This window comes from Chiloscyllium punctatum, chromosome 9 (genome assembly GCF_047496795.1).
Source record: "Chiloscyllium punctatum isolate Juve2018m chromosome 9, sChiPun1.3, whole genome shotgun sequence".
NCBI lineage: Eukaryota > Metazoa > Chordata > Chondrichthyes > Orectolobiformes > Hemiscylliidae > Chiloscyllium > Chiloscyllium punctatum.
Window position 1 is genome coordinate 121,606,914 of NC_092747.1, and position 26,684 is coordinate 121,633,597.

The 26,684-nt window shown below is 43.1% G+C and overlaps 1 protein-coding gene across 1 annotated transcript in view; it reads right to left on the minus strand.

Annotated features, from left to right (window-relative positions):
• Positions 1 to 492: 492 nt before the first annotated feature.
• Positions 493 to 26,684, minus strand: part of cnmd (chondromodulin) — a 70,710-nt gene continuing 44,518 nt past the window's right edge. The window contains exon 7 of the mRNA XM_072578176.1: positions 493 to 1,238. Within this exon, the coding sequence (XP_072434277.1) occupies positions 1,014 to 1,238 (225 nt within the window). The 3' untranslated portion in view covers positions 493 to 1,013. The remainder of the gene's footprint in view (positions 1,239 to 26,684) is intronic.

The window sequence follows — 26,684 nt, forward strand, 5'->3', positions numbered from 1 at the left end:
AAGCACTATTGTTGCACAGTGGTAGTGCGGGGGGGAGGGGTGGGAAGAGAAAAGGATAAAGAGAACAGGAGTGTCCTGGGTTCTGTTTACTCCGAGAGCTGATTCTGAGGGAGTTGGATCAGTGTTAAGGACTCTCCACGTGTAAATAAAGGGGGACTTGGTGATCCATATCAGCCTCTGTGAAGTTATTTCAAAGGGCAACCTTTTGTGTCTCCAAAGGTTCATTTTCCTTTCTGGACTCAACCATTTTCTTTTATTAATATAAAGCAAGGCAGCTGATATCAAGAGCTGAGCACCCCAGAGAAAACAAAGCTCACCATCACTGCACACTTCAATAAACACTTTCTTTTTGTTACCAACAGTCAAAGTGAAAAACTTTACATTTTGATTTATTTCCCAAAAACAACCAAGTGTTGATTCTTTTTTCTTTTGAATATTTACGCTGCACATAGTGGAGAAAGTTGAATTTAACTGAAAACCAACACACGACAATGCATGACATTCTTTAATAATTGGAATTGAAAATTTTAGAAACTTAATAACAAAAAGCATTTAACAGTCCTAGTCAGCTAGTTCTATTGTATTCATTGGCCTTTTTAATCTTAGAGTTACATATACACCACCAATGGATCATATTATCTGTACAAATAAGAATCTAAGCACACATACATGTTGCTGCATGCTTTATTGCACAATTTCTAATGTCTGTACAATGTTCTAAATAAACAGGATCATTTTAAGTAATTCTACTTTTGGTCTAACCACATGTAGCTTTACACAATTTAGATTGGTTTGGAGTATTTCAATTTTTAAACCAAACTCTATAAACATTACATCTGCAGAAAATATGTGGTCAGACACTGAGGTGCATTAATGGATAGTTTTTAACAAAGGCACTTTAAATTGCAACTCTTCTTGGAAATTCCTTCCAACAATAATCATGTATGAAAATTCATAGCCAATAATTATTATCCATTGGGTTCCACTTTCAAAAATGGGGCTCCTTCAGCAGCTTATACCAAACCAAGTATGCGTCCTACCCACCAGGAGCATGGCATGATTAATCTACAAACAACACGACACCCTCGATAATTATAAGGCCAGGGGATGTAGCCACGCAAGGGTTCACATATACGCTGGCAATGTGAATAACTGCGTCTGCACTCAGCGCAACAGATTCCGTTGTGATCCAGCATAGGGTCAAAGGTCATGGTGCCACTCTCACCCTCTAAGATTCGCTGAAAAAGCAAGAAAGACATTTTAGTATTGCTTGTGTTCAGAATCCTTTTTCCTTCTAAACTAGAGCTTTTGGTAAAGCAAGACATCACAGCAACAACCACATATTAACATTTTCAAAAGGGTAAACATGAGGAAAGATACTGTGCAGAAACCTCCCCTTCCTAAAAACAATGGAGAAAGTGCCAGAAGAGGAAGGTCATACAGTGATTAGTGCTGGGGAAATCCATGGCACCCCTGTGTATCACAAACATTTATGTTCAAAGTGCAAAGGTTTTAATGCCTTGCTATCAATTGAGACTCTTAAGTGGACTATAACCAATTAAAGATCTCTTCGTGCCACCACTCTGATTAACTTTATTCCCAACATGCAAGAACACTGGCAGCCTTCTTGGTTGGTACAATTAAGAGACCTGTCCTTCAGGTTTGGTGAGGGAGAACCTTGATCTATTCTAATTTTGGGATGATAAGAGGCAAATGCAGGAGCAGGAAGCTAGCAGTTAAAAGCTAATCTTTCTGACTCCCCACCCTCTCCATGTGAGCTTCATCCAATCTCCCATCCCCATCCCCTGAATCTAGCTCTGCCTGTTGCCCCTGAACGTCCGGGTCACTGTACCATGAGCAGCCATGACTTCTTATTCAGTGCTCCATCTCTCACGCTGGCAGCAAGTCTGTGATTGGCTCAGGAGGGAGAGTACATCAATGTCCCATGAAGTATATCTCACAGAAAGACCATTGGGTGACCATGTACATGCCTGACAGACACATGGTCCGGTGGATTCTGGTGAAAGACATCTCACTCATTTTCACATGGATCACCACACTTACAACAAATAATGGAAGATTCTGCCCATTGCATCTGATTTCAGAATTGTATCATTATAAAACAAAATCAATGTACACAAACAGGCACCAAATTTGTTGGTCTGTTAGCCCATGTCTCATAAGTTGACTGCACTTAAAAAATTACAAAGTCTGTTGAGTATGGTCAGGAAAGTCATTGGGTGCAAAGCTTCGCCAATGCAGCTTAACACCATAACAAAATAAGACCATAAGAAATAGGAACAAGTGCAGGCCATTCGGTCCCTCAAGCCTGCTCTGCCATTCCATAGGACTGGCTGAGCCGAAATTCTTCACGTTCACTTTCTGAACTTTCCCATAAGCCATGATTCCCCAACTGATCAAGGATCTATCTATTTCAGCCTTAAGTATACACAAGAATTCTGCCCACATGTTCCAAAGACACTCAATCCTCTGAGAGAAGTAATGCCTCCTCACTTCAGTCTTAAATTGGTGCTCCTTTAATCTGAGATTATGCTTTCTGGTTCTAGACTTTCCCATGAAGAAAAACATCATCTTAGCATGTACCCAGTTGAACCCTTTAAGATTCACATATGTTTCAATGAGATCACCTCTCATTCTTCTGAACTCCAGTGAGTTAAGTCATAACCTGTTTAGCCTATGCTCATTTAAAAATGTTTTCTTCTGAGCTTCATGTGTAGGATCTTTAATCAGCCTGATCCTTTGTTCTACAACTTTTGAAATCTGGATTGTCCAACATATGTTCTGTCGGGTACAGTCTGACCTGCCAAAGGTTTGTATCAGCCCATCAGTTGCCTGGTGAGCCCTTTGAAAATGAGAAGTACCATATTGTCAAATGTGAATTTCTGTGAGCATCTGAGAATTGTCTCATGGCCTAGCACAGTCTGTAACCCCAACAGGAACTGGGGAGTGGAAATGTCCAGAATGTGGCTGTCACCATGAAGAAAGCAGTGAGTGTTAGAGAGTGGGAGGGAGGAAACCAAGGAAGGGGAGGGGTAGAGAGAAGGGTACAATCAGTAGAGAGAAAGGGAGATTATGGAGAGACCGAGGGAGGGGGGATATGGGTGGGGAGATGAAGCGTGAGAGAGAGAGAGACAAGGAGACAGGGACAGAGTGAGAAGGAGAAGTGAGGAAAAGGAGGTATGGAAGGGTGAGAGATGCAGGCTGGGGAGAGAGCATGTGCAGGAATTGAGAGAGCTATGAAGAGATAGATGGGAAAGAGAGGGAAGAGAGGGTTGGGCTGAGAAAGAAAGAGCTGTGTGGGGTAGAGAGTTAGGGAGGGATGAGAGAAGAGACATCGTCAAAGAGAAGAGAATGAATGTCACTCTCATCCATGTGACTTTTCACTCATCTTGACTCATCAACAGACTCTTGTCCCTCTTCCCTTAGATCTACAGTCTCAGCAACTCTCTCCTGACCCCTGGTCAAAACGTCACCTACCTCAACTGATTAAAACACAATTGGCCCTCAAACAAAAAGTTTGGAAATCCTTGATTTAATCCCAGTGTCCTCACCAAGCCTCCTGTCAAATTGCAATAGGAGGGGATAAAGCTGATTGGCCTCCAAGTCTTCTTTATGGGGAAAGTGATTTGAGAGTAGGTTAATTCATTCTTTCCTGATTCTGACCACCACCACCCAATTCTAATCCAAACATCTGCAATCTCCCCAACATCTGCAATAACCTCAAACATCTGCAATATGTGCCAACATTTGCAATATCCCTCTACATCTGCAAAAGCCCCCAACATCTGCAATATGTGCCAACATCTGCAATATGCCCCAACATCTGCAATATGTGCCAACATCTGTAATATCCCCCATCTGCAATATGTGGCAACATCTGCAATAACCCCCAACATCTGCAATATGTGCCAACCGCTGCAATCTCCCCCAACATCTGTAATATGTGCCAACCTCTGCAATATTCCCCATCATGAAACAAGGCCTTCCCTTGGTTTTGGGCATTCAGCAGCGATACACTGAGGTTGGGAATTCAGCAAACTGTGCAATTAACCCTTTGACTTCATTTCTCATAAGTTTCATCTTGTTACAACACAACTCCACTTTCTAAATGATAGAATTGAAACAAAATATAGTGACTGCCAAACTATACCAAATAAACTGTGTGACAGAACAGATTGTGATCCAAACTGGGACATGAAGATGATCAGGGAGTTTTACCTTTGCAACCTGCCAGGGCAGAACATGACCTACAGCATTCTGAAAATGTATTTGCAAATGATATCACTGACAAGTTGCCTGCATTGAAGCTGCCTGATTAACAGGCTTGGCCTCTGGTAGGTAGTGAAATGTTGCTTCACGTAGATCAGAGCCCTAATCTGATTCCAATAGCAATCTTACCTTGGCAGAGGGTGGATGGGGATCAGAGGCCTGTAAGAGTGGAGGCAAGGGATCATGGTTATAAATCAGAGGCCAGGCAGGTAGTCAAGGATTAGAGATAATAGTGTGGGGCTCAGATTCTGAAGGATCACAGACTGTGGTTGAGTGGAGAACTGGAGGCTGGGAGATGTGGGGAAAGGATTGTGGATTGAAGGCCTGAGGAATCTCTGAACCACGTGGAAGAGAGTAGGTGCCTTAAGGGTGAGAGGGTAGGCTGCTTGGAACAGCCAGCTGAGTGTCACTTGTGGGAAACTATCAAGGGAGGAATGCTGAATGCAGCAAATAGGTTCAGTTATTTTTAAAAATCTCTTGGAACCAGCATTCCTGGGCATTCTGGAGCCTATGGTTTTCCGAAAACTGAGAAAACTGATTGGGAAAAGCTAACATTGAAATGATGGATAAGTGTGAGTCTCCCAGTCTCATTCTAATGTCGAAATTAGCAACTTGTTTGTCTCAAGCAGGTTGGTTGCTCTTAGCCCCTAACCCATCTTCCAATGAAATCTGGTTTGGATATTATGGACCTGTATTTCAGATTTCTAACACTTCAACCCCCAACCTGACCAAAACCCACCCAGTTTCGGAAAAATACTTCATCTGTTCCAAAGTGGAGTACAAAATCAAATCAAAATAATAACTGAGTGGAATTTCAGTAATTATTACAATTAATAGCTTTCATGTGAAGCTTGTGTTACACTTTGATTAGTGTACTTGTAAAATTCTGATGAAGCAAACTTGCGTGGGAGTTTCTCCCATTCATCCTTCACAGTTTTGGGGTATTTGTCTCATAATTTCTGACTACTTATTTGCCAATTCTGATGAATGAATCAGAGACTGTCTAAGAAAATTCACTTAACACCATGAGGAAATTTATGATGATGGTGTTATGTCAATTTTTAAAGCATTGGTATTAAATTCCTTATGCTGCTACTTAGACAGAGGTAGCAGATGATTAAATCTCCATATATTAACATTCCCATGAGTAATTTCTACCCTCGTGTATTAATTGTATTTAATGGAAGAAAAGGCATTTGTTTGATTGGCAGCTAGGGTGTAAGATTTACATAATTGTTTTTAGAAAGCTACTAATTAGCTTTCAGAGAAAAAATGTCTTGGGGAGAATATCTACTACATTCACCTCTGTGGCTCGACTGTGCTCTACTTATGAACAGTGTCTTCTTTGTTACTTTCCCAGCATTGCATGACAGTTGTAATTCCAATACTGTTAGCATTAGAAGGTGAACATTTACAGTTCTCTCCACAGAAGCTGCTTTCATAGTGGTGGTCCCAAAAGATTTTATTGAAAGGGTTATGAAAAATGTAATCGTTGGCAAGTCTTCGTGGTATGTCTCCTGAGATTGAGATTACAGTTCATTCAGCTGAAAACTTAAATCAATCACTGCACCAGCATGCTAACATGCACCCCATTAACTCCTCATAAAAGGTTCGCAAAATGTCAAGATCAACAAAGTTGAAGGGCATGTTCAGAATTGTTACAATATTCTGAGATATAAACTTTTATGGGCAAAAGAATGAAATCTTTTAAAATTACAAAGAGCTTTGATGGAGTAGATAGGCAGAAAAAAGCTTCTAGTGATTATGAGGGTCAGTAGGCAAGTCATACAGGTTTAAGACAAATGGCAAATTGGACGTGAGACATTGTCTAACAGGGTGGTGGAAGCAAATTCATTGGTAAATTTCCAAACAAATATTGCTAAATATTTGAAAAGAAAAAAATAACTTGCAGCACTATCGAGTAGAAAAGAGAGACTTAGCAAATAACTCTTTCAAAGAGCTGAGTTAATGACTCCTTTATCGATGTTATAATATTCTTTGATCTTGAATTTGTGACCAGCATGCAGTGACAATAAAACTTGAGGGAACAACATGTGGCTATCTTGCAACTCCTGCTACTGGGATTTCATACCAAGTACAAGACAATAATAATAATAATCTGATCTGGTGATTTATAGGTTCAGAAACATTTCCTCAAGTGCTTAATTCTTATTCTGTAGCCAACATGTCACGTGATACCACACATGTATGGATGGTACTGAGCAGAGCGTCAATCTGTGAACATATACTTTGCCTCAGTGGACAGTAGTGCTGTCTACAGTGTGGTTCACACTGCTTCAATGAGCTAACATCGTCAAGCAGAGAAACAGGTTTATTAATGTAGCCTTTCAAAGAGGCAGAATATCTGATTTCCTAATATACTAGCATGGCTTATATTTTATAATTATAAAATTTCATAGAACAGAAGGAGGTTATTTTACTGATCATGTCAGTACTAGCTCCTGAAAGAGCTATCCAGCTAGTCCCATTCTCCAGCCCTATCTCTGTAGTCATCTAAACTCATCACTTTCAAACGCATATCCATCTCTCTCCCGAAACCTCTCATGGAATGCAGCTCCACCACTTTCCCAGGCACGACATTTCAAACCCTAACAACACTGAGTAAAGAAGTTTCCCCTCATCACACTCCGAGCTGTCTTGTTGATAATATTGAAATTATGAACTCCAGTTACTGTCATACGAACTACTGCAAACAAATTATTTGGCTTTATCCTGTCAAAACCAATCTAAGGTCACCTTGTAATCTTCTCTGCTCGACCAAAAGTAAGCCTAATTCCTTGAACCTTTTCTTATGTCTAAGATCACTCACTTCAGATATCATTCTAGTAAATCTCCTTTGCACTCTCTCCAGGATTTTAAACATCCTTCCTTCAATTAAATAAATAAAGAACTGAACACAATACAGTACAACCTCGGTTGTCCTAACATCAATTATCCGAATTTTGGATGATCTGAAAAAGATCTCAAGGTCCTATAAAAACGGCATTAGGTAACTCAGCATTCACTTATCAGTTAAAAGGCATTTGGCGTGCACTGCCGGATAACCAAGAAATGTTCGGCTCACTGACACTCATTAAATTACCGCTTGTTTACGATCAGATCGGTTACCTGTTCAATCAATTATCTGAAAAAAAAACTCCCCGCCCATCTCATTTGGATAATTGACATGCAACTGTATTCTCACCAAAGATTTGTAGAGGTGTAGCATCACTTCCTCGTTTTTATACTCTTATGCCTCTAGTTATAAAGGATCCTAAAAGTCTGCTTAGCATGTTTCAATTTTCTTGGCCACCTTCAGAGAATTGTGCACTTGAACTTTTGAAGTCCCTCTGCTTCTGTACTCTCTTCACAGTTGTATCATTGAACCTGTATCGTTTCCCCGTGTTTCATCTACCAAAGTGCATTACCTCACATTTCTCTGCATTGATCGAGTCATAGAGATGTACAGCACAGAAACAGACCCTTTGGTCCAAATTGTCATAGCCAACCAGATATCCCAACCCAATGTAGTCCCACTTGCCAGCATCTGGCCCATATCCCTCCAAACCCTTCCTATTCATGTACCCATCCAGATGCCTTTTAAATGTTGTAATTATACCAGCCTCCACCACATCATCTGGCAGTTCATTCCACACACATACCACCCTGTGTGAAAAAGTTGCCCCTTAGGTCTCTTTTATATTTTTCCCCTCTCACCCTAAATTGATGACCTCTAGTTCTGGACTCCCCCACCCCAGGGAAAAGACTTTGCTTATTTACCCTATCCATGCCCCTCATGATTTTATAAACCTCTATAAGGTCACCTCTCAGCCTCTAACGCTCAAGGGAAAACAACCCCAGGCCAGTCTTCCTCTCTCTATAGCTCAAATCCTCCAACCTTGGCAACATCCTTGTAATTTTTTTCTGAACCTTCTCAAGTTTCACAACATCCTTTCGATAGGAAGGAGACCAGAATTGCATGCAATATTCCAAAAAATTCCAAATTCATATTTTACATTAAAATCACATGTCAAATGAATACTTGAACATGAAGAGATCTACTAAATAATAAGCCTTTTGAAATGACCAGAAAATTTGTATTATTAATTCTTAAAATTGGGATCATTCTGTTATCTCAACAGACATTAATTCCCCCGATTTCACGACTGCCCCTGAGTTCACAGACTTGCAATGGGTCCTGGTCTAAACTCCTCCATGACCATGCCCAAACCCCATCTCTGTAATCTTCCTGAAATATGTGCACACCATTAATTCTAGCATCTTATGCAACTCCAATATTAATTACTCAACTGGGAGTGGTTTTGCATCCAGCTGATCAGGCTAACCTTCCTACACCTCTCTGGTTCTCCACTACGTTGCTTTCCACCTTTATGACCATTCTTTAAATGTATCTCTTTGATTAAGCTGACTTTGTATCTCCTTACATGCCTTAGTATCATAATTTGATTTATAACAATCCTGTGGGGCACCTTGAAGTAGTTCATTGCATTAAAAGTGCTAAAATATATATGACCATTGTGAGATATTTAAACATTTCTGCCCTCTAAAACATGGTGATTTATAATTGCTATCCAGTGTCACTACTTTAGTATGGTGAATAATGAATTATGGTGCTTGGCAATTAATTTAGTGGATCATTAGTTCAAACTCCACCATGATGCTCTGGAATGAACGCTAGGGTCAGCATAAGTGATGAAGAGATTGTCAGATAGATCTGGCCTGTGGGACAAATAAGGCTGACTCTGAGGTGGCCCACAAATTTGTATAAAACTATTACAAAGAATACAGGCTGCACTCCACAACCATCTTCTCTGAGTAAGCAGAAACGGATAATATATTGCAGATTGTTCACAACCTGAAATTGATTGACGAATAACTATACTTCATACCAATAAATTGTCCCATAAATGGTCTATGTACAAACACTTATAAAAGAAAATCAGTTTTGGACGTAAAGTGTTAGATTATCTGAGATTTGCTTCCAGCTCGAAGTCTGCCTGAACTGGAGTACTATGAATGGGTTCATTAATTCTTCTTAATGGCTAATGGTTTACTTCAACAAAGTATATTCAAAAGCCCAACAAGTGTCAATGCCAGTATTGCTGCAAAAGGCACATCTTTTGATCTTTTACTCATCAAAATAATTTCATTTATACTGTACTAGAGGAAACCGATGATTGACTAGCAAATGTGCTCCGATTGATAGAGGCATTACCTTGGAGAATGCACTGAGTAACAATCACTGATAATTAACTGCCAGAATTTATTTAAATTTTAACCAAGACTTTGTTTGGTCAAGCCATTGCTCTGAGAAATGATTCAAAGAATAACTGTTACCTCATTTCTTGCATTAAAATAAGAGCAGGATTTGTATGTGTTCTTTCCCTTTGCAAAGAAGGCCCTGTGTATTAATATATATTTCAATTTAAACAAATATTGCTACCAGATTAGCAATGAATAGAATTATGATATTGCTTGACCAGTCAAGCCTTTTTACTAGTTTAGTTATGATTATTATAATTAGGATATTCAGTTCCAAGCATAGATAAACAGTCCAAGGTAATAAAAACATCCTCAGTTAATTTAAATAATAGATAAAATATAGAGAGAAACTTTAACTGACATAAGGAATGCATGCTACGTCGACATGAATATTCATCGTTTTATCTGAAACTTTATTTTAAGTTATCATACTAAATGTGCTCTATTCCACCAAAAAGTAATTTTTCTGTCATCTGTATTAACTCCTGATAATAACTATCTGACTCTAGATTTGCCAGATTAAAGTATTTTCAATTGAATCAATCAATTCTAATGCATGACACATTTAAGATGGACAGTACTGAGTGTGGTCGAAGAGTGTGGTGCTGAAAAAGTAAAGCCAGTCAGGCAGCCTCCGAGGAGCAGGAGAGTCAATGTTTTGAGCATATGCCCTTCATCATCAGGAATGCATTGAGAGTAGCATAATACAGTGTTTTAAAAATGCTTGAATTTTTTGTCCTTTTCCTGCTGCATCCTTCTTCAGGTCTTTTTTTTTAAAAGAATGGGATGTGGTCAGTGGCACCAATGCCAATGAGTGTCATCATTCCACTCCTTAATTAATTGACCCAGGAGGTTTTCTTCAACATACTGTGGGTAATAATGCGTTCATCAAACCTTTAGAAGTAGATAAGTAATGATAGAACTGTGGATGCTAGGAATCAGAAACAAAAACAGAAATTGCTGGAAAAGCTCAGCAGATCTGGCACCATCTTGTAGAGAGATATCAGAGTTAACGTTTCGGGTCTAGTGACCGCTTTCTCAAAACATCTGTTGTGAGTGGATCTGTTGTTGGCTTTTTGTGAACAGATGTATAATTTTATGATGCAGAGCATAAGTCAAAAATCTTCCTCCACAGGTATCTTTAAACTTTGTAGGAAGGCCCAGTCTTCTGTCAATTTTCCTTTCATTCCTCAGGCATCCAGACAGACAGAAGTAAAAGTCATCCTTTATGAGAATTTTGCAGTGGGACTTTAGTCAGGAAATAGAGTAATACATGTAAACTAAAAAGTAATATCTAGTATTTAGAAAGAATAGTCAAGATTAATTAGAGATATGACCCTGAATTAGTGTGGAAGCCGAGCACTGCAGTATTAGCATATCATAAATGATATTTCACCCACATTGTTCCTCATTATCACAGAGCAATTCATCTGTGCAGTCAAATTCACCTAACAAATCAGGGGAAATGATAATGATGTGAGAGGTTCCATTCTTCTGGTGTGTCTGGCTCATATAAGTGTGGAAAGTGTGTGCACGTTCAGCTACTGACAGATCATATTGCAGCGCTGATGAAAGAACTCGAGGACCTTAGGCTCATCCGAGAGAACGAGATCTTTCTGGACAGGACCTTCAGCGAGGTTATTACACCGACCATACCAGAAGAGAGCAGAAGAGAGCAGACGATGAGGAAGGTAGAGAGGAGACAGGTGCAAGAGACCCCAGGGGAAGTACCTGTCAGGAACAAGTTGAATCTTTTGGAAACAGTAGAGACAGATGACACTGCCAGTCCGTGAGACGGCCAGGTCTGTCAATCAAGAGTTGATGTGGAGACAGAGCGGAAGAGTCGGACATCGCACAGAGCCGTGGTAATAGGGGAGTCCATAGTGAGAGGAACTGACCGGGGTTTTTGTGGCAGCAGACAGGACTTAAGGATGGTGTGTTGCCTTCCTGGTGCCAGGGTTAAAGACATCACAGACAGAGTGCAGGAAATCCTCAAGGGTGAAGGTGAAGAGCCAGAGGTGGTGGTACATGACGGCACAAATGATGTCGGGAAGAAGAGGAGGAACATACCACAGCGGGACTTCGGAGAACTAGGAAGAACGCTGAAAAGCAGGACGTCCAAGGTGGTTATCTCCGGTTTGCTTCCAGTTCCTCGGGCTGGAGAGGCCAGAAACAGGGAGATAATGGACTTGTATGTGTGACTGGGGAACTGGTGCAGGAAGCAAGGATTTAAATTCTTGGATCACTGGGGTATGTTTTGTGGTAAGCATAAATTATACAAGACAGACGGTTTGCACCTTAATAGGTTGGGGACCAGCATTCTGGTAGGCAGGTTTGCTACTGCAACACAGCTGCGTTTAAACTAAGTGGCGGGGGAGAGGGGACAAACTGGAAGTTTAAGAAGGAAATTGAAGGGAAAATTAGAACAAGGGAAGAAAGACAACTGTATCAACAAAGCAGAAAACTCAAAAAGGGACCATGCTGTAAGGTTGAGTGAAATAGGAATTGATGGGAAGGGTGAGGGCAGTGACAAATTAAAAACACTATACATGAATGCACAAAGTATTAGAAATAAGATGGATGAGCTTGAGGCTCTTTTGGAAATTGGCAGATACGATATTGGGGGATAACTGAGACGTGGCTTCAAGTGGACAGGGCCTGGGAAATGAATATTCAAGGCTACACGTGCTATCATAAGGACAGACTGACGGGCAGAGGGGGTGGGGTGGCCTTGTTGGTAAGGGATGATAGTCAGTCCCTTGCGCGGGGAACCTAGAATCAGGAGATGTAGAGTCAGTATGGATACAGCTGAGAAATTCTAAGAGTAAAAAGACCCTCTTGGGAGTTATCTACAGGCCCCCAAACAGTAGTCTGGATGTCGGATGGAAGTTGACTCAGGAACTGAAATTGGCCTGTTGCAAAGATGTTACTACAGTTGTTATGGGGGATTTCAATATGCAGATGGACTGTGAGAATCAGGATGGTATTGGACCTCAAGAAAGAGATTTTGTGGAGTGCCTCCGAGATGGATTCTTAGAACAGCTGGTGCTGGAGCCTACCAGGGAGAAGGCAATTCTGGATCTGGTCATGTGCAACGAATCAGAATTGATCAGGGACCTCGAAGTGAAGGAGCCATTAGGAAGTAGTGACCATAATACAATAAGCTTCAATCTGCAATTTGAGAGCGAGAGGGTATAATCGGAAGTGACAATATTTCAGTTGAATAAAGGGAACTATGGAGCTATGAGGGAGGAGCTGGCCAAAGTTCAATGGTGCAATACCTTAGCAGGGATGATAGTGGAGGAACAATGGCAGATATTTCTGTGTATAATGCAGAAGATGCAGGATCAGTTCATTCCAAAAAGGAAGAAAGATCCCAGGAGGAGGCATGGGTGGCCGTGGCTGACGAGGTAAGTTAAGAAACAGATAACGCCAATAGAGAAAAATTATAACATAGCAAAGATAAGTGGGAAAACGGAGGACTGGGAAGCTTTTAAAGAACAACAGAGGATTACTAAGAAGGAAATACGCAGAGAAAAAAATGAGGTACGAAGGTAAACTGGCCAAAAATATAAAGGAGGATAGTAAAAGCTTTTTTAGGCATGTGAAAGGCAAAAAAATGGTTAAGATTAAAATTGGGCCCTTGAAGACAGAAACAGGGGAATATATTATGGGGAACAAAGAAATGGCAGAAGAATTGAATTGGTACTTCAGATCTGTGTTCACTGGGGAAGACTCAAGCAATCTCCCTGAGGTAACAGTGGCTGAAGGACCTGAACTGAAGGGAATTTATATTTGCCAGGAATTGGTGTTGGAGAGAATGTTAGGTCTGAAGGTTGACAAGTCCCCGAGGCCTGATGGTTTACATCCCAGGGTACTGAAGGAGGTGGCTCGAGAAATCATGGATGCATTGGTGATTATTTTCCAGAGTTCGATAGATTCGGGATCAGTTCCTGTGGATTGAAGGGAGGCTAATGTTGTACCACTTTTTAAGAAAGGTGAGAGAGAGAAAGCAGAAATTATAGACCAGTTAGTCTGACCTCAGTGGTGGGAAAGATGCTGGAGTATATTATAAAGGATGAAATTACGACACATCTGGGTAGTAGTAAAGTGTTAGGTCAAAGTTAGCATGGATTTATGAAGGGGAAATCATGCTTGACTAATCTTCTGGAATTTTTTGAGAATGTAACTCTGAAGATGGACGAGGGAGATCCAGTAGATGTAGTGTACCTGGACTTTCAGAAAGATTTTGATAAAGTCCCACATAGGAGGTTAGTGAGCAAAATTAGGGCACATGGTATTGGGGGCAAAGTACTAACTTGGATTGAAATTTGGTTGGCTGACAGGGAACAAAGAGTAGTGATAAACAGCTCCATTTCGGAATGGCAGGCAGTGACCAGTGGGGTACCGCAGGGATCAGTGCTGGGACCACAGCTTTTTACAGTATATATTAATGATATAGAAGATGGTATTAGTAATAACATTAACAAATTTGCTGATGATACTAAGCTGGGTGGCAGGGTGAAATGTGATGCGGGTGTTAGGAGATTACAGGGTGACTTGGACAGGTTAGGTGAGTGGTCAGATGCATGGCAGATGCAGTTTAATGTGGATAAATGTATGGTTATCCACTTTGGTGGCAAGGACAGGAAGGCAGATTACTACCTAAATGGAATCAATTTAGGTAAATGGGCAGTACAAAGAGATCTGGGTGTTCTTGTACACCAGTCAATGAAGGTAAGCATGTAGGTACAGCAGGTAGTGAAGAAGGCTAATAGCATGCTGGCCTTCATAACAAGAGGGATTGAGTATAGAAGCAAAGAGGTTCTTCTGCAGCTGTACAGGGCCCTGGTGAGACCACACCTGGAGTATGTGTGCAGTTCTGGTCTCCAAATTTGAGGAAAGATATTCTGGCTATTGAGGGAGTGCAGCGTAGGTTCACGAGGTCAATTCCTGGAATGGCGGGACTACCTTATGCTGAAAGACTGGAGTGACTGGGCTTGTATACCCTTGAGTTTAGAAGACTGAGAGGGGATCTAATTGAGACATATAAGATTACTAAATGATTGGACACTTTGGAGGCAAGAAACATGTTTCCGCAGGCAAGAAACATGATGGGTGAGTGCCGAACCAGAGGACACAGCTTAAAAATATGGGGTAGACCATTTAGGACAGAGATGAGGAGAAACGTCTTCACCCAGAGAGTGGTGGCTGTGTGGAATGCTCTGCCCCAGAGGGCAGTGTAGGCCCAGTCTCTGGATTCATTTAAGAAAGAGTTGAATAGAGCTCTCAAGGATAGTGGAATCAAGGGTTATGGAGATAAGGCAAGAACAGGATACTGATTAAGGATGAGGTAAAAACAATGACTGTAGATGCTGGACACCAGATTCTGGATTAGTGGTGTGGAAGAGCACAGCAGTTCAGGCAGCATCCAAGGAGCAGCGAAATCGACATTTCGGGCAAAAGCCCTTCATTTTGCCCGAAATGTTGATTTCGCTGCTCCTTGGATGCTGCCTGAACTGCTGTGCTCTTCCAGCACCATTAATCCAGATACTGATTAAGGATGATCAGCCATGATCATATTGAATGGTGGTGCAGGCTCAAAGGGCAGAATGGCCTACTCCTGCACCTATTGTCTATTGTCTTACCATTATTATTTCCTCTCATTTTTGCTACAATTGTTAATGCGTGTTAACAGCATTTACACTTCTGGAATTACTACTGCAAAGGCAGGGATGCTACTCACTGGGCCACATGATCTCCCACACACCTGCACCAACATCTAAAACAAATTCACGACTGACAGAAACCCTAACAAAGGCTTTGGGTGCAGATATATTGTACCTTGAAAGTGGTGGTGAAAGCGGCGTTTGGAACATTTGCTTTCATCAGTTGTTGATTTTCCAAAATTCCATGGATTCTGGAAAGGTACCAGTGGATTGGAAACATGCTAATGTGGCACCCATATTCAAAAAAGGAGACAGGAAAAAAGTGGAAATCTATAGACCAATTATCTTGATCTCTACAGAGGGGGGCATTGCTGGAGTCAATCATAACAGAGGAGATAACTGAACATTTGGAAAAACAAAGCTCAATTCCCCACTGTCAGCACAGTTTCAAACTTACTGGAGTTCTTTAAAGATGTAATCAGCAAGGTTGATAATGGGGATCCAATGGATGTGGTACATCTAGACTTCCAGAAGACATTTGATAAGGTGCTACACAAAAGATTGATCCAGAAGGTTAGATCCCAGGGGATTAAGGTAGAGCATTGGCTTGGTTAGAGGATGGGTTGACTGATAGCAAGCAGAGGGTCGGAATAAATGTGGCAAACTATAACTAGTGGGGTGTCGCAAGGTTCAATTCTTGGAAACTAACTAATTACAATATGTATATAAATGATCTGCAAAGAGGGACAGAGTGTAACACAGCAAAATTCACTGGTGATATTAAAATAGATGGGAAAGCAGGCAGTGATGAGGAGATGAAGAGTTTACAAATGGATATTGATAAGCTAGGGGGATGCAGAATCTGGCAAGTGGAGTTAATGTGAGTAAGTGTGAGGTTGTCCATTTTGGCTGGAAAAACAACAAGACAAGTTATTATTTAAATGGGAAGCAGATTCAAAGTATCTCAGTGCAGAGGGATTTGGGAATCTTTTACATGAAATGCAGAAAATAGGTAAGCAAGTTTAACATACAATAAGGCAGGCAAATGGAAGACCCCATGTGGAATACTGTGTCCAGTTCTGGTCTCCTTACTTGATAAAGTATGCAGTGGCACTGTAAGCAGTTCAGAGGAAGTTCACAAGGCTGCTCGCAGGGATAAAGAGCTGTTGTATGAGGAGCGGTTGAATAGCTTGGGCTTATACTCACTGGAGTTCAGAAGAATGTTGGAGGGATCTGATTGAGGTACATGAAGTGCTAAAGGGATGGATAAGGTAGACATGGAACAATCTTGAATAAGAGAGCATAGGTATAGAGTGAGAGAAGGTAGGTTCAAAACTGGGAGGAGGAGAAATGACTTCTCTCAGAGGGCTATGAATCTGTGGAACGCACTACCTTGGAATGTCGTGGAGGTAGAATCATATAATAGATTCAAGAAAGAAATAGATATGTTTCCAATGTAAAATGGATAAAGAGCTATAGGAAGCAGGGAGGTAAGAGCTGTTGAGACTAGAATAAGATCAGTCATGATCATGTTAAATGGTGGAGATGGTTCAAAGGGTTGAATTGCCAAATCCCGCTCCTAATTCCTAAGTTCCTATTGGTCAGAGCATTGACTACAGGAGTTGGGACATCATGTTATGGCTGTACAAGACATTGGTTGGTCCACATTTGGAATACCGCATACAATTCTGGTCAGCCTGCTTGTTGGAATAAACCAGGGAGGGTGCAAAAAAGATTTCCAGAGATGTTACCAAGACTGGAGGGTTCGAGTAATGAGGAGAGTTTGGATAGCTGGGACTGTTTTCCTGAAGCATAGGGGGTTGAGGGGTGACCTTGTAGAAGTTTATAAAATCATGAGAAGCAGAGATAAAGTAAACAGCCAACGTCCTTTCCTCAGGGTAGGGGATTGCAAAACTAGAGGGCATAGGTTTAAGGTGAGAGAGGAAAGATTTACAAAGGGACTTGAGGAGCAGCTTTTTCAGGCAGAGGGTGGTATGTATACGGAACAAGCTGGCAGAGGAAGTGGTAGAGGTGAGTACAATTACAATTGAAAAGGCATTTGGACAGGTACTTGGATAGCAAAGATTTAAGAGAGAAATGGGCCAAACACAGGCAAATGGGACTAGTCCAGTTTAGAAACCGTGGCCGGCATGGACAATTTGGGTCATAGGGTCTGTTTCTATGCTGTATGACTCCAGGGCCATGCCAATACTTGTAAAAAATATTTTTTTGATCACTATCAAAAATATTTATAGTTACATTGCACCCACATTTTCAGGGCTATGGATGGTCTCGTGGTGTTGAAATAGGATCCTCACTGTCTGTACTTACTGTTAATGAGACCCCTATCAAATTCCATTTGAGACAGGTCACTACTGTGGGAGCTGGGAGCAGCAGAGGTATGACGTGGCAGATTGTGGTGTCTGTCAGCATGCACAAGGATTTCATGCAGACAATTTTAGATTCAACATTTCAACTAATGTTTTATTTTCATCACATATATAAACATGTATTCATGGAGCCTGCTGAGCTCATAAGTGTGGAAGATTGTGCAACTATCTAAACTTCCTAAGGGAGCAATATAAGTTGTGAAGTAAATGATAAGATACTGACTTTGAAGATTCTGCTCAGACTATTTAGTCTTTGTCTTGGCTGATGCAGTTCGATTGAAGAGTGATGGAAGGTATTGTTGATTGTTCAGGCAAGAGGCACTTGCAAAGGAATAATCTGATCACTGACGTTCAGTTTGGGTTTCAACAAGACCACTCGGCTTGTGAACTCATTATGGAATTAGCTCAATAGGAACAAAAGAGCTAAATCCCAGAGTGAAGTGAGAATGACTCCCTCGACAGGAAGGCAACATTTGACTGATTGTAGTATCAAGCAGCACCAGCCAAACTCCAGTAAATGAGAAAGTGAAGACTGCAGATGCTGGAAATTAGAGGCGAGTGTGTGTGTGGTACTGGAAAAGCACAGGTCAGGCAGCATCTGAGGAGCAGGAGAATCGGGCAAAAGCCCAGAAAGTCGATTCTCCTGCACCTCAGATATTGCCTGACCTGCTATGCTTTTCCAGCACCACACTCTCAAATCCAGTAAATGAGACTCAGGAAAAACTGTCTACTGTTTTCAGTCACACCCAGCACAAAAGAAGATGGTTATGCTTATTGAATATCAATCACCTCAACCACACAATATTTCTGCATGAGGTCTCAGGCAGTATCCAAGTTTCAACCATCTTCAACGGCTTCAGAAATGACCTTCCATCCACCGTAAGGTCAGAAGTGGGATGTTCACTGATAACTGCAAAATATTCAATGCCATTCACAGCTCCTCAGATACTGGTGCAGTCTAGATCCAAATGCAGCAAAACCTCGACAACATTCAGGTTTAGGCTGATAAGTCACAAGTAACATTCACGACACACAATTGGTTATCACCAACTGAGAGAATCTAACCACTGCTCCTTGATTTTCAATGGCATTATCATAATGAATTCCCCACTATCAATTCCTTGGGGTTACCATTGACCAGAAACTGAACTGGACTAGCCATATACAGATTGTGCTTACAGGAGTAGGTTAGAGGCTAGGAATTTCACAGCAAGGAACTCACCTCCTACTCTTTAAAGCTTATCCATCATCTGCCAAGGACAAGGCAGGAGTGTGATGGAATACTCCCCACTTGTTTAAACAAAAAGCTGATATGAAAAGTTAGGCTCTGATTTTCACTGTTGCAGAAGGTGTCTCTGTTGCTGGAAAAGTTATTATGGATCATAAGTCCCATCTCAAACCCAGAATTTATGGGGCTGCCATTCTTTCCCCAACTGCAATCAGGTTTGATACTCTGTGAAGCCTGGAATATGGAGTGTGGAGGTTAGACCAGGTAAGAGCAGGTCTATTCTCAATGCATATCTTTTGGATAGACAAGGTACCCTTTTGGAGAGCTGAGGTACTTCAGGTATGGTCCCAGTTAGATAGATCCAACAGCTTGTTGAATCAAAATGCTTGGTGATATGAGAGATAAAGCACTTGACTGGCAGATATGTTTACAAAAGGGATTTGTTAAAGTGATTTCAATATTAGATGCTTCTTTGTGTCAATGACAGTATTTTTTTCATTAGTGTCATAATCAATTAACCGGTGACTTTTTTTTGTCAGGATTCCTTGATCACTGACCATGTTGGATAAGGGTGAATTGGCAGGAAGAGGAAAGAGACAAGGAATGTTGTTGATAGAGTATGAGTTGGCACTAAGTTAGAATTGGGTTCTAAACGTCTATGAGAATGATATGGGACATACGAGATACAGGAGATCAAGTAGTGGATTTACTTGGGGATGTGAAGGGCCATGGGAGATAGCTACAGGAGCAGAGATTGACATGGGAGCATGATGGATCATGGGAATAGATAGAGGAAATAGGGTGACTGAGGTATGGAGAGTGAGTGGGGTTAGGAGATTACAGCAGAAAGTGTGTTTTCTGTTTTAATTCCTATGTTTAAACTTAGAACAAGGTACAACAGCCCCAGGGCAGGCCACCGAGAGAATTGGCAGCCTCCTTCCAACCCCACCCAACCCAGACAGTAGTAATCATGGAGCTGTGATTTTTCACAACTCAAAAACATATTAGAAACTAATATAAAGGCTAATTGAATATTCACTTTATACCGAGAGAAACAAAATTCAAGGTAGTAGAAATCATGGGGTCACAAAGCTGTACAGCTCAGAAACAGATCCTTCAGTCCAAGTTGTCTATGCTAGATATCCCAGACAAATCTCGTCCCATTTGCCAGCATTTGCCCTTACCCATCTAAACCCTCCTTATTCACATATCCATCCAAATTCCCTTTTAATGTTGCAATAGTACCAGCCTCCATCACTTTCTCTGGCAGCTCATTCCATACTGGCACCACTTTCTGTGTGAAAGGGTCGGCCCTTAGGTCATGCTTAACTTCTCCAAAGCTCATAATGAGTCTTCATTAGAAGTACAAAGAGTACAATTATTCTGGGCATAATGTCTGAGAAAAGATATTTTGAACTTAAAGGAAGTGTAAGATATATCCAGCAGAATGACATCTGAACTGTAACATTTCCATTTCAAGGAGGAATTACATAAACTAGGGTTGTGATCTCTAATTTAGAAAATTAATGGGTAATCTGAACACACTTCCAAAAGATAGAAGGGAATAAATGAGTTATATAGAATGGTATTGTTTCCATTCCTAGAGAGTCTGGGAATAAGGAACACATTAAAATTAGAGTCAGGCACTTCAGGAGTAAAATTGGGGAATATTTCTATACACCAAGTGTAGAAGGAACTTAGGGCATCCTTCTGCAATGACAATTGATTCTAGAATGGATACATCAATTTGAAATTTGCGACTGATAGATCTTTCTTCTCCAGCACTATGACGAAATATAGGAAGAAAACACCAAATATGTGGAGTTAAGTTATAAATCAGCTGTGATCTTATTGAGCAGTGGTACAAGCTCAAGCAGCGAAATGATCAATTCTTGTTCTTTGTTTTTAGATTAGATTCCCTACAGTGTGGAAACAGGCACTTCGGCCCAACAAGTCCACACCAACCCTCTGAAGGGTAACCCACTCAGATCCTATTCCCCTACCATATATTTACTCCTGACTAATGCAGCTAAAACTATAGGCAATTTACGCTGGCCAATTCACCTGACCTGTACATCTTTGGATTGTGGGAGGAAACCGCAGCACCCGGAGGAAACCCACGCAGACACAGAGAGAATGTGCAAACTCCACGCAGTCGCCCGAGGTGGGAATTGAAGCTGGGTCCTTGGTGCTGTGAGGCAGCAGTGCTAACCACTGAGCCACCATGCCACCCATTCTTAGACATGGCATCATCCAACAATGATACTAGTGAATACAACCCCACTGGCCCATCACCATTCCCCCTGACCTCCCCCTCACTGAGGACGAACAATCAGTCCTCAGCAAAGGCCTTACCTTTATCCCCCTCCGCCCATGCATCGATGAATTTAATACACGCTGTGATGTCGAACACTTCTTCCGCTGCCTCAGTGCTTACTCTTACAGTCAGGACTCCCGCCCAACTTCCTAAGACCCCTCCATCTGCCTCTAACACACCCCATCCACCTGGACACCCCATGCTGGCCTATTACCCACCCTCAATCTCTTCATTTCCAACTGCCGCCGGGACATTAACCGCCTCAACCTGTCTACCCCTCTCCCCCACTCCAACCTCTCACCCTCACAACGTGCAGCCCTCCATTCCCTCTGCTCCAATCCCAACCTCACCATCATAGGGGGTGCAGTGGTAGTTTGGCACACTGACCTCTACACCGCTGAAGCCAGATGCTAACTCAAAGTCACCTCCTTCTACCGCCCCCTCGACCATGGCCCCATCCCCTATCACCAAACCATTATCTCCCAGACCATACAGAACCTCATCACCTCAAGAGATCTCCCATCCACAGCTTCCAACCTCATAGTCTGGATACCTTGCACTGCCCGGTTCTACCACCTTCCCAAGTTCCACAAGCCTGACCACCCTGGCCGACCCATTGTCTCAGCATGCTCCTGCCCCATCAAACTCATCTCCACCTACAGCGACACTATCCTATCCCCCCTAGTCCAGGAACTCCCCACATACGTTCAAGACACCACCCACGCCCTCCACCTCCTCCAAGACTTCCCTTTCCCCGGCCCCCAACGCCTCATCTTCACCATGAATATCCAATCCCTCTTCACCTCCATCTGCCATGACCAGGGACTCCAAGTCCTCCGTTTCTTCCTCTCCCGATGTCCCCAACAGTACCCTTCCACTGACACTCTCATTTGTTTGGCTGAAATGGTCCTCACCCTTAATGATTTTTCCTTTGAATCCTCCCACTTCTTCCAGACCAAAGGGGTAGCCATGGACACCCATATGGACCCCAGCAAAGCCGGTCTCTTTGTTGGCTATGTAGAACAGTCCATCATCTGTGGCACCACTTCCCACCTCTTCCTCCGCTACATTGATGACTGCATTGGCGCCACCTCGTGCTCCCGCGAGGAGGTTGAGCAATCCATCAACTTCACCAACACATTCCACCCTGACTTTAAATTCACCTGGACCATCTCCAACACCTCCCTCCCCTTCCTGGACCTCTCCATCTCTATTAATAATGACCGACTTGACACTGACATTTTTTTTACAAACTCACCGACTCCCACAGCTATCTGATTACACCTCTTCCCACCCTACCTCCTGCAAAAATGCCATCCCGCATTCCCAATTCCTCTGCCTCCACTGTATCTGCTCCCAGGAGGACCAGTTCCATCACAGAACACACCAGATGGCCTCCTTCTTTAGAGACTGCAATTTCCCTTCCCACGTGGTTAAAGATGCCCTCCAACGCATCTTGTCCACATCCCGCACCTCCGCCCTCAGACCCCACCCCTCCAACCGTAACAAGGACAGAACCCCCTGGTGCTCACCTTCCATCCTACCAACCTTCGCATAAACCAAATCATCCACCGACATTTCCGCCATCTCCAAAGGGACCCCATCATCAGGGATATATTTCCCTCCCCACCCATTTCCACTTTCCACAAAGACCATTCCCTCAGTGACTACCTCGTCAGGTCCATGCCTCCCCAAGAACCCACCCTCCCTTCCTGGCACCCTCCCCTGCCACCGCAGGAATTGTAAAACCTGCGCCCACACTTCCTCCCTCCCTCCATCCAAGGCCCCAAAGAAACCTTCCACATCCATCAAAGTTTTACCTGCACATCCATCAATATCATTTATTGTATCCGTTGTTCCCGATGCGGTCTCCTCTCCATTGGGGAGACTGGACGTGCCCTAACAGAGCACTTTAGGGAACATCTCCGGGACACCCGCACCAATCAACCACATTGCCCTGTGGCCTAACATTTCAATTCCTCCTCCCAATCTGCCAAGGACATGCAGGTGCTGGGCCTCCTCCACCGCTGCTCCCTCACCACCAGACGCCTGGAGGATGAATTCCTCATCTTCCGCCTCAGAACACTTCAACCCCAAGGCATCAATTTGGATTTCACCAGCTTCCTCATTTCCCCTTCCACCACCTTACCCCAGCTCCAACCTTCTAGCTCAGCACCGCCCTCATGACCTGTCCTACCTACCTATCTTCTTTTCCACCCACCTCTCTGACCTATCACCTTCATCCCCACCCGCATTCATCCATTGTACTCTTTGCTACCTTCCCCCACCCTCCTCTCTGACCTATCACCTCCATCCCCTCCCCCATTCACCTATTGTACTCTATGCTACTTTCTCCCCAGCCCCAACCCCCTCTCATTTATCTCTCCACTCTGGAGACACCTTGCCTCTATTCCTGATGAAGGGCTTTGGCCGAAACGTTGATTTTCCTGCTCCTTGGATGCTGCCTGACCTGCTGTGCTTTTCCAGCACCACTCTAATCTAGACTCTGGTTTTCAGCATCTGCAGTCCTTGTTTTTACCATTCACCAATAGTCCCATTCTGTACCCTTTCTCTTGTCACCATCACAGCTGGACCGTGATCATACAAAAAAAGTCACTACAGAACATTCCAAACTGACTTTATAAATCAAACATCTAAATATTCCATAATGAAGTCATAGAGTCATAGAGATGTACAGCATGGTAACAGACCCTTCGGTCCAACCTGTCCACGCCGACCAGATATCCCAACCCAATCTAGTCCCACTTGTCAGCACCCGGCCCATATCCCTCCAAACCCTTCCTATTCATATACCCATTCAAATGCCTTAAATGTTGCAATTGTACCAGCCTCCACCACATCATCTGGCAGCTCATTCCATACACATACCACCCTGTGTGTGAAAAAGTTGCCTCTTAGGTCTCTTTTATATCTTTCCCCTCTCACCCTAAACCTATGCCCTCTAGTTCTGGACTCCCCGACCCCAGGGAAAAGACTTTGTCTATTTACCCTATCCATGCCCCTCATAATTTTGTAAACCTCTATAAGGTCACCCCTCAGCCTCCGACACTCAGGGAAAACAGCCCCACTCAATTCAGCCTCTCCCTGTAGCTCAGATCCTCCAAGCCTGGCAACATCCTTGTATATCTTTTCTGAACCCTTTCAAGTTTCACAACATCTTTCCGATAGGAAGGAGACCAGAATTGCACGCAATATTCCAACAGTGGCCTAACCAATGTCCTGTACAGCTGCAACATGACCTCCCAACTCCTGTACTCAATACTCTGACCAATAAAGGAAAGCATACCAAACACCTTCTTCACTATCCTATCTACCTGCGACACCACTTTCAAGGAGCTATGAACCTGCACTCCAAGGTCTCTTTGTTCAGCAACACTCCATAGGTCCTTACCATTAAGTGTATAAGTCCTGCTAAGATTTACTTTCCCAAAATGCAGCACCTCGCATTTATCTGAATTAAACTCCATCTGCCACTTCTCAGCTCATTGGCCCATCTGGTCCAGATCCTGTTGTAATCTGAGGTAACCCTCTTTGCTGTCCACTACCCCTCCAATTTTGGTGTCATCTGCAAACTTACTAACTGTACCTCTTATGCTCGCATCCAAATCATTTAAGTAAATGACAAAAAGTAGAGGACCCAGCACTGATCCTTGTGGCACTCCACTGGTCACAGGCCTCCAGTCTGAAAAACAACCCTCCACCACCACACTCTGGTTCTATCTTTGAGCCAGTTCTGTATCCAAATAGCTAGTTCTCCCTGTATCTCCATGAGATCTAACCTTGCTAATCAGTTTCCCATGGGGAACCTTATCAAACGCCTGACTGAAGTCCATTTAGATCACATCTACTGCTCTGCCCTCATCAATCTTCTTTGTTACTTCTTCAAAAAACTCAATCAAGTTTGTGAGACATGATTTCCCATGCACAAAGGGGCAGCACGGTGGCTCAGTGGTTAGCACTGTAGCCTCACAGCAGCAGGGTCCCAGGTTCGATTCTGGCCTCGGGTGACTGTCTGTGTGGAGTTTGCACATTCTCCCCGTGTTTGCGTGGGTTTCCTCCAGGTGCTCCGGTATCCTCCCACAGGCCAGGTGAATTGGCTATGCTAAATTGCCCATAGTGTTAGGTGCATTGGTTAGAGTGAAATGGGTCTGGGTAGGTAACTCTTCAGAGGGTCAGTGTGGACTGGTTGGGCTGGAGGGCCTGTTTCCACACTGTAGGGAATCTAATCTAATCTAAACAAAGCCATGTTGACTATCCCTATTCAGTCCTTGCCTTTCCAAATACATGTACATCCTGTCCCTCAGGATTCCCTCCAACAAGTCAATTAATCATTTTCTGCAATTCTTTAATACCAGCCTTCCTGGTTCCTTTGCCTGGCTACAGCTGTCCTGCAGGGATACCTTTGTGAGCTAGCTGGGGAAGGGGGGTGGGGGGTGATTCTCAGGAAGTGAGATCACAGCTGACCTTACACAAGCACAACTTCAAACAGCTCTGGCACTACAGCTTCTGGGTTTGGATTACATCACCATGGTAAAGGTGATAATCACAAATCCAGGGCACTGGCAGAACTGCAGTGATTGTTGGGTGAACACTGTCAACATAAGAAAGCACAACAGGTTTGTTCTCCACAAATTCACATCATTCTCTTGGGCCAGTGCCCCAGTAATCTTAGTGAGCTGCGAACAAAGGTTTGCTGAAATCTGTCAAGCCCATGCAAAAAGGATGTACTGGAAGCTCTACGTTAAATATGCTATTGTCAGACTCCTCGATAATCCTTGATCTTAACTCTGACAGGCCTGCCAATGCAGAGAGCATTCCTGTGTCCATATCTGCCTGCCATTTTCTGCATTCTGGATTAGTGGTGCTGGAAGAGCACAGCAGTTCAGGCAGCATCTGAGGAGCAGTAAAATCGACGTTTCGGGCAAAAGCCCTTCATAAAGGCAGAGAGCCTGAAGGGTGGAGAGATAATATAGAGGAGGGTGGGGGTGGGGAGAAAGTAGCATAGAGTACAATAGGTGAGTGGGGGAGGGGATGAAGGTGCGAGGTCAGGGAGGGGAGGGTGGAGTAGATAGGTGGAAAAGAAGATAGGCAGGTAGGACAAGTTCGGGCAAGTCATGGGGACAGTGCTGAGCTGGAAGTTTGGAACTAGGGTGAGGTGGGGGAAGATGAAATGAGGAAACTGTTGAAGTCCGCATTGATGCCCTGGGGTTGAAATGTTCCAAGGCGGAAGATGAGGCATTCTTCCTCCAGGCGTCTAGTGATGAGGGAGCGGCAAAGGAGGCCCAGGACCTCCATGTTCCTCGGCAGAGTGGGGGGGGGGGGGGGGGGGGGGGAGTTGAAATATTGGGCCACAGGGCAGTGTGGTTGATTGGTGCAGGTATCCCGGCGATGTTCCCGAAAGCGGTCTGCTAGGAGGCGTCCAGTCTCCCCAATGTAGAGGAGAACCGCATCAGGAGCAGGCTGTCTCAAGCAAGTCTTCATCTGCA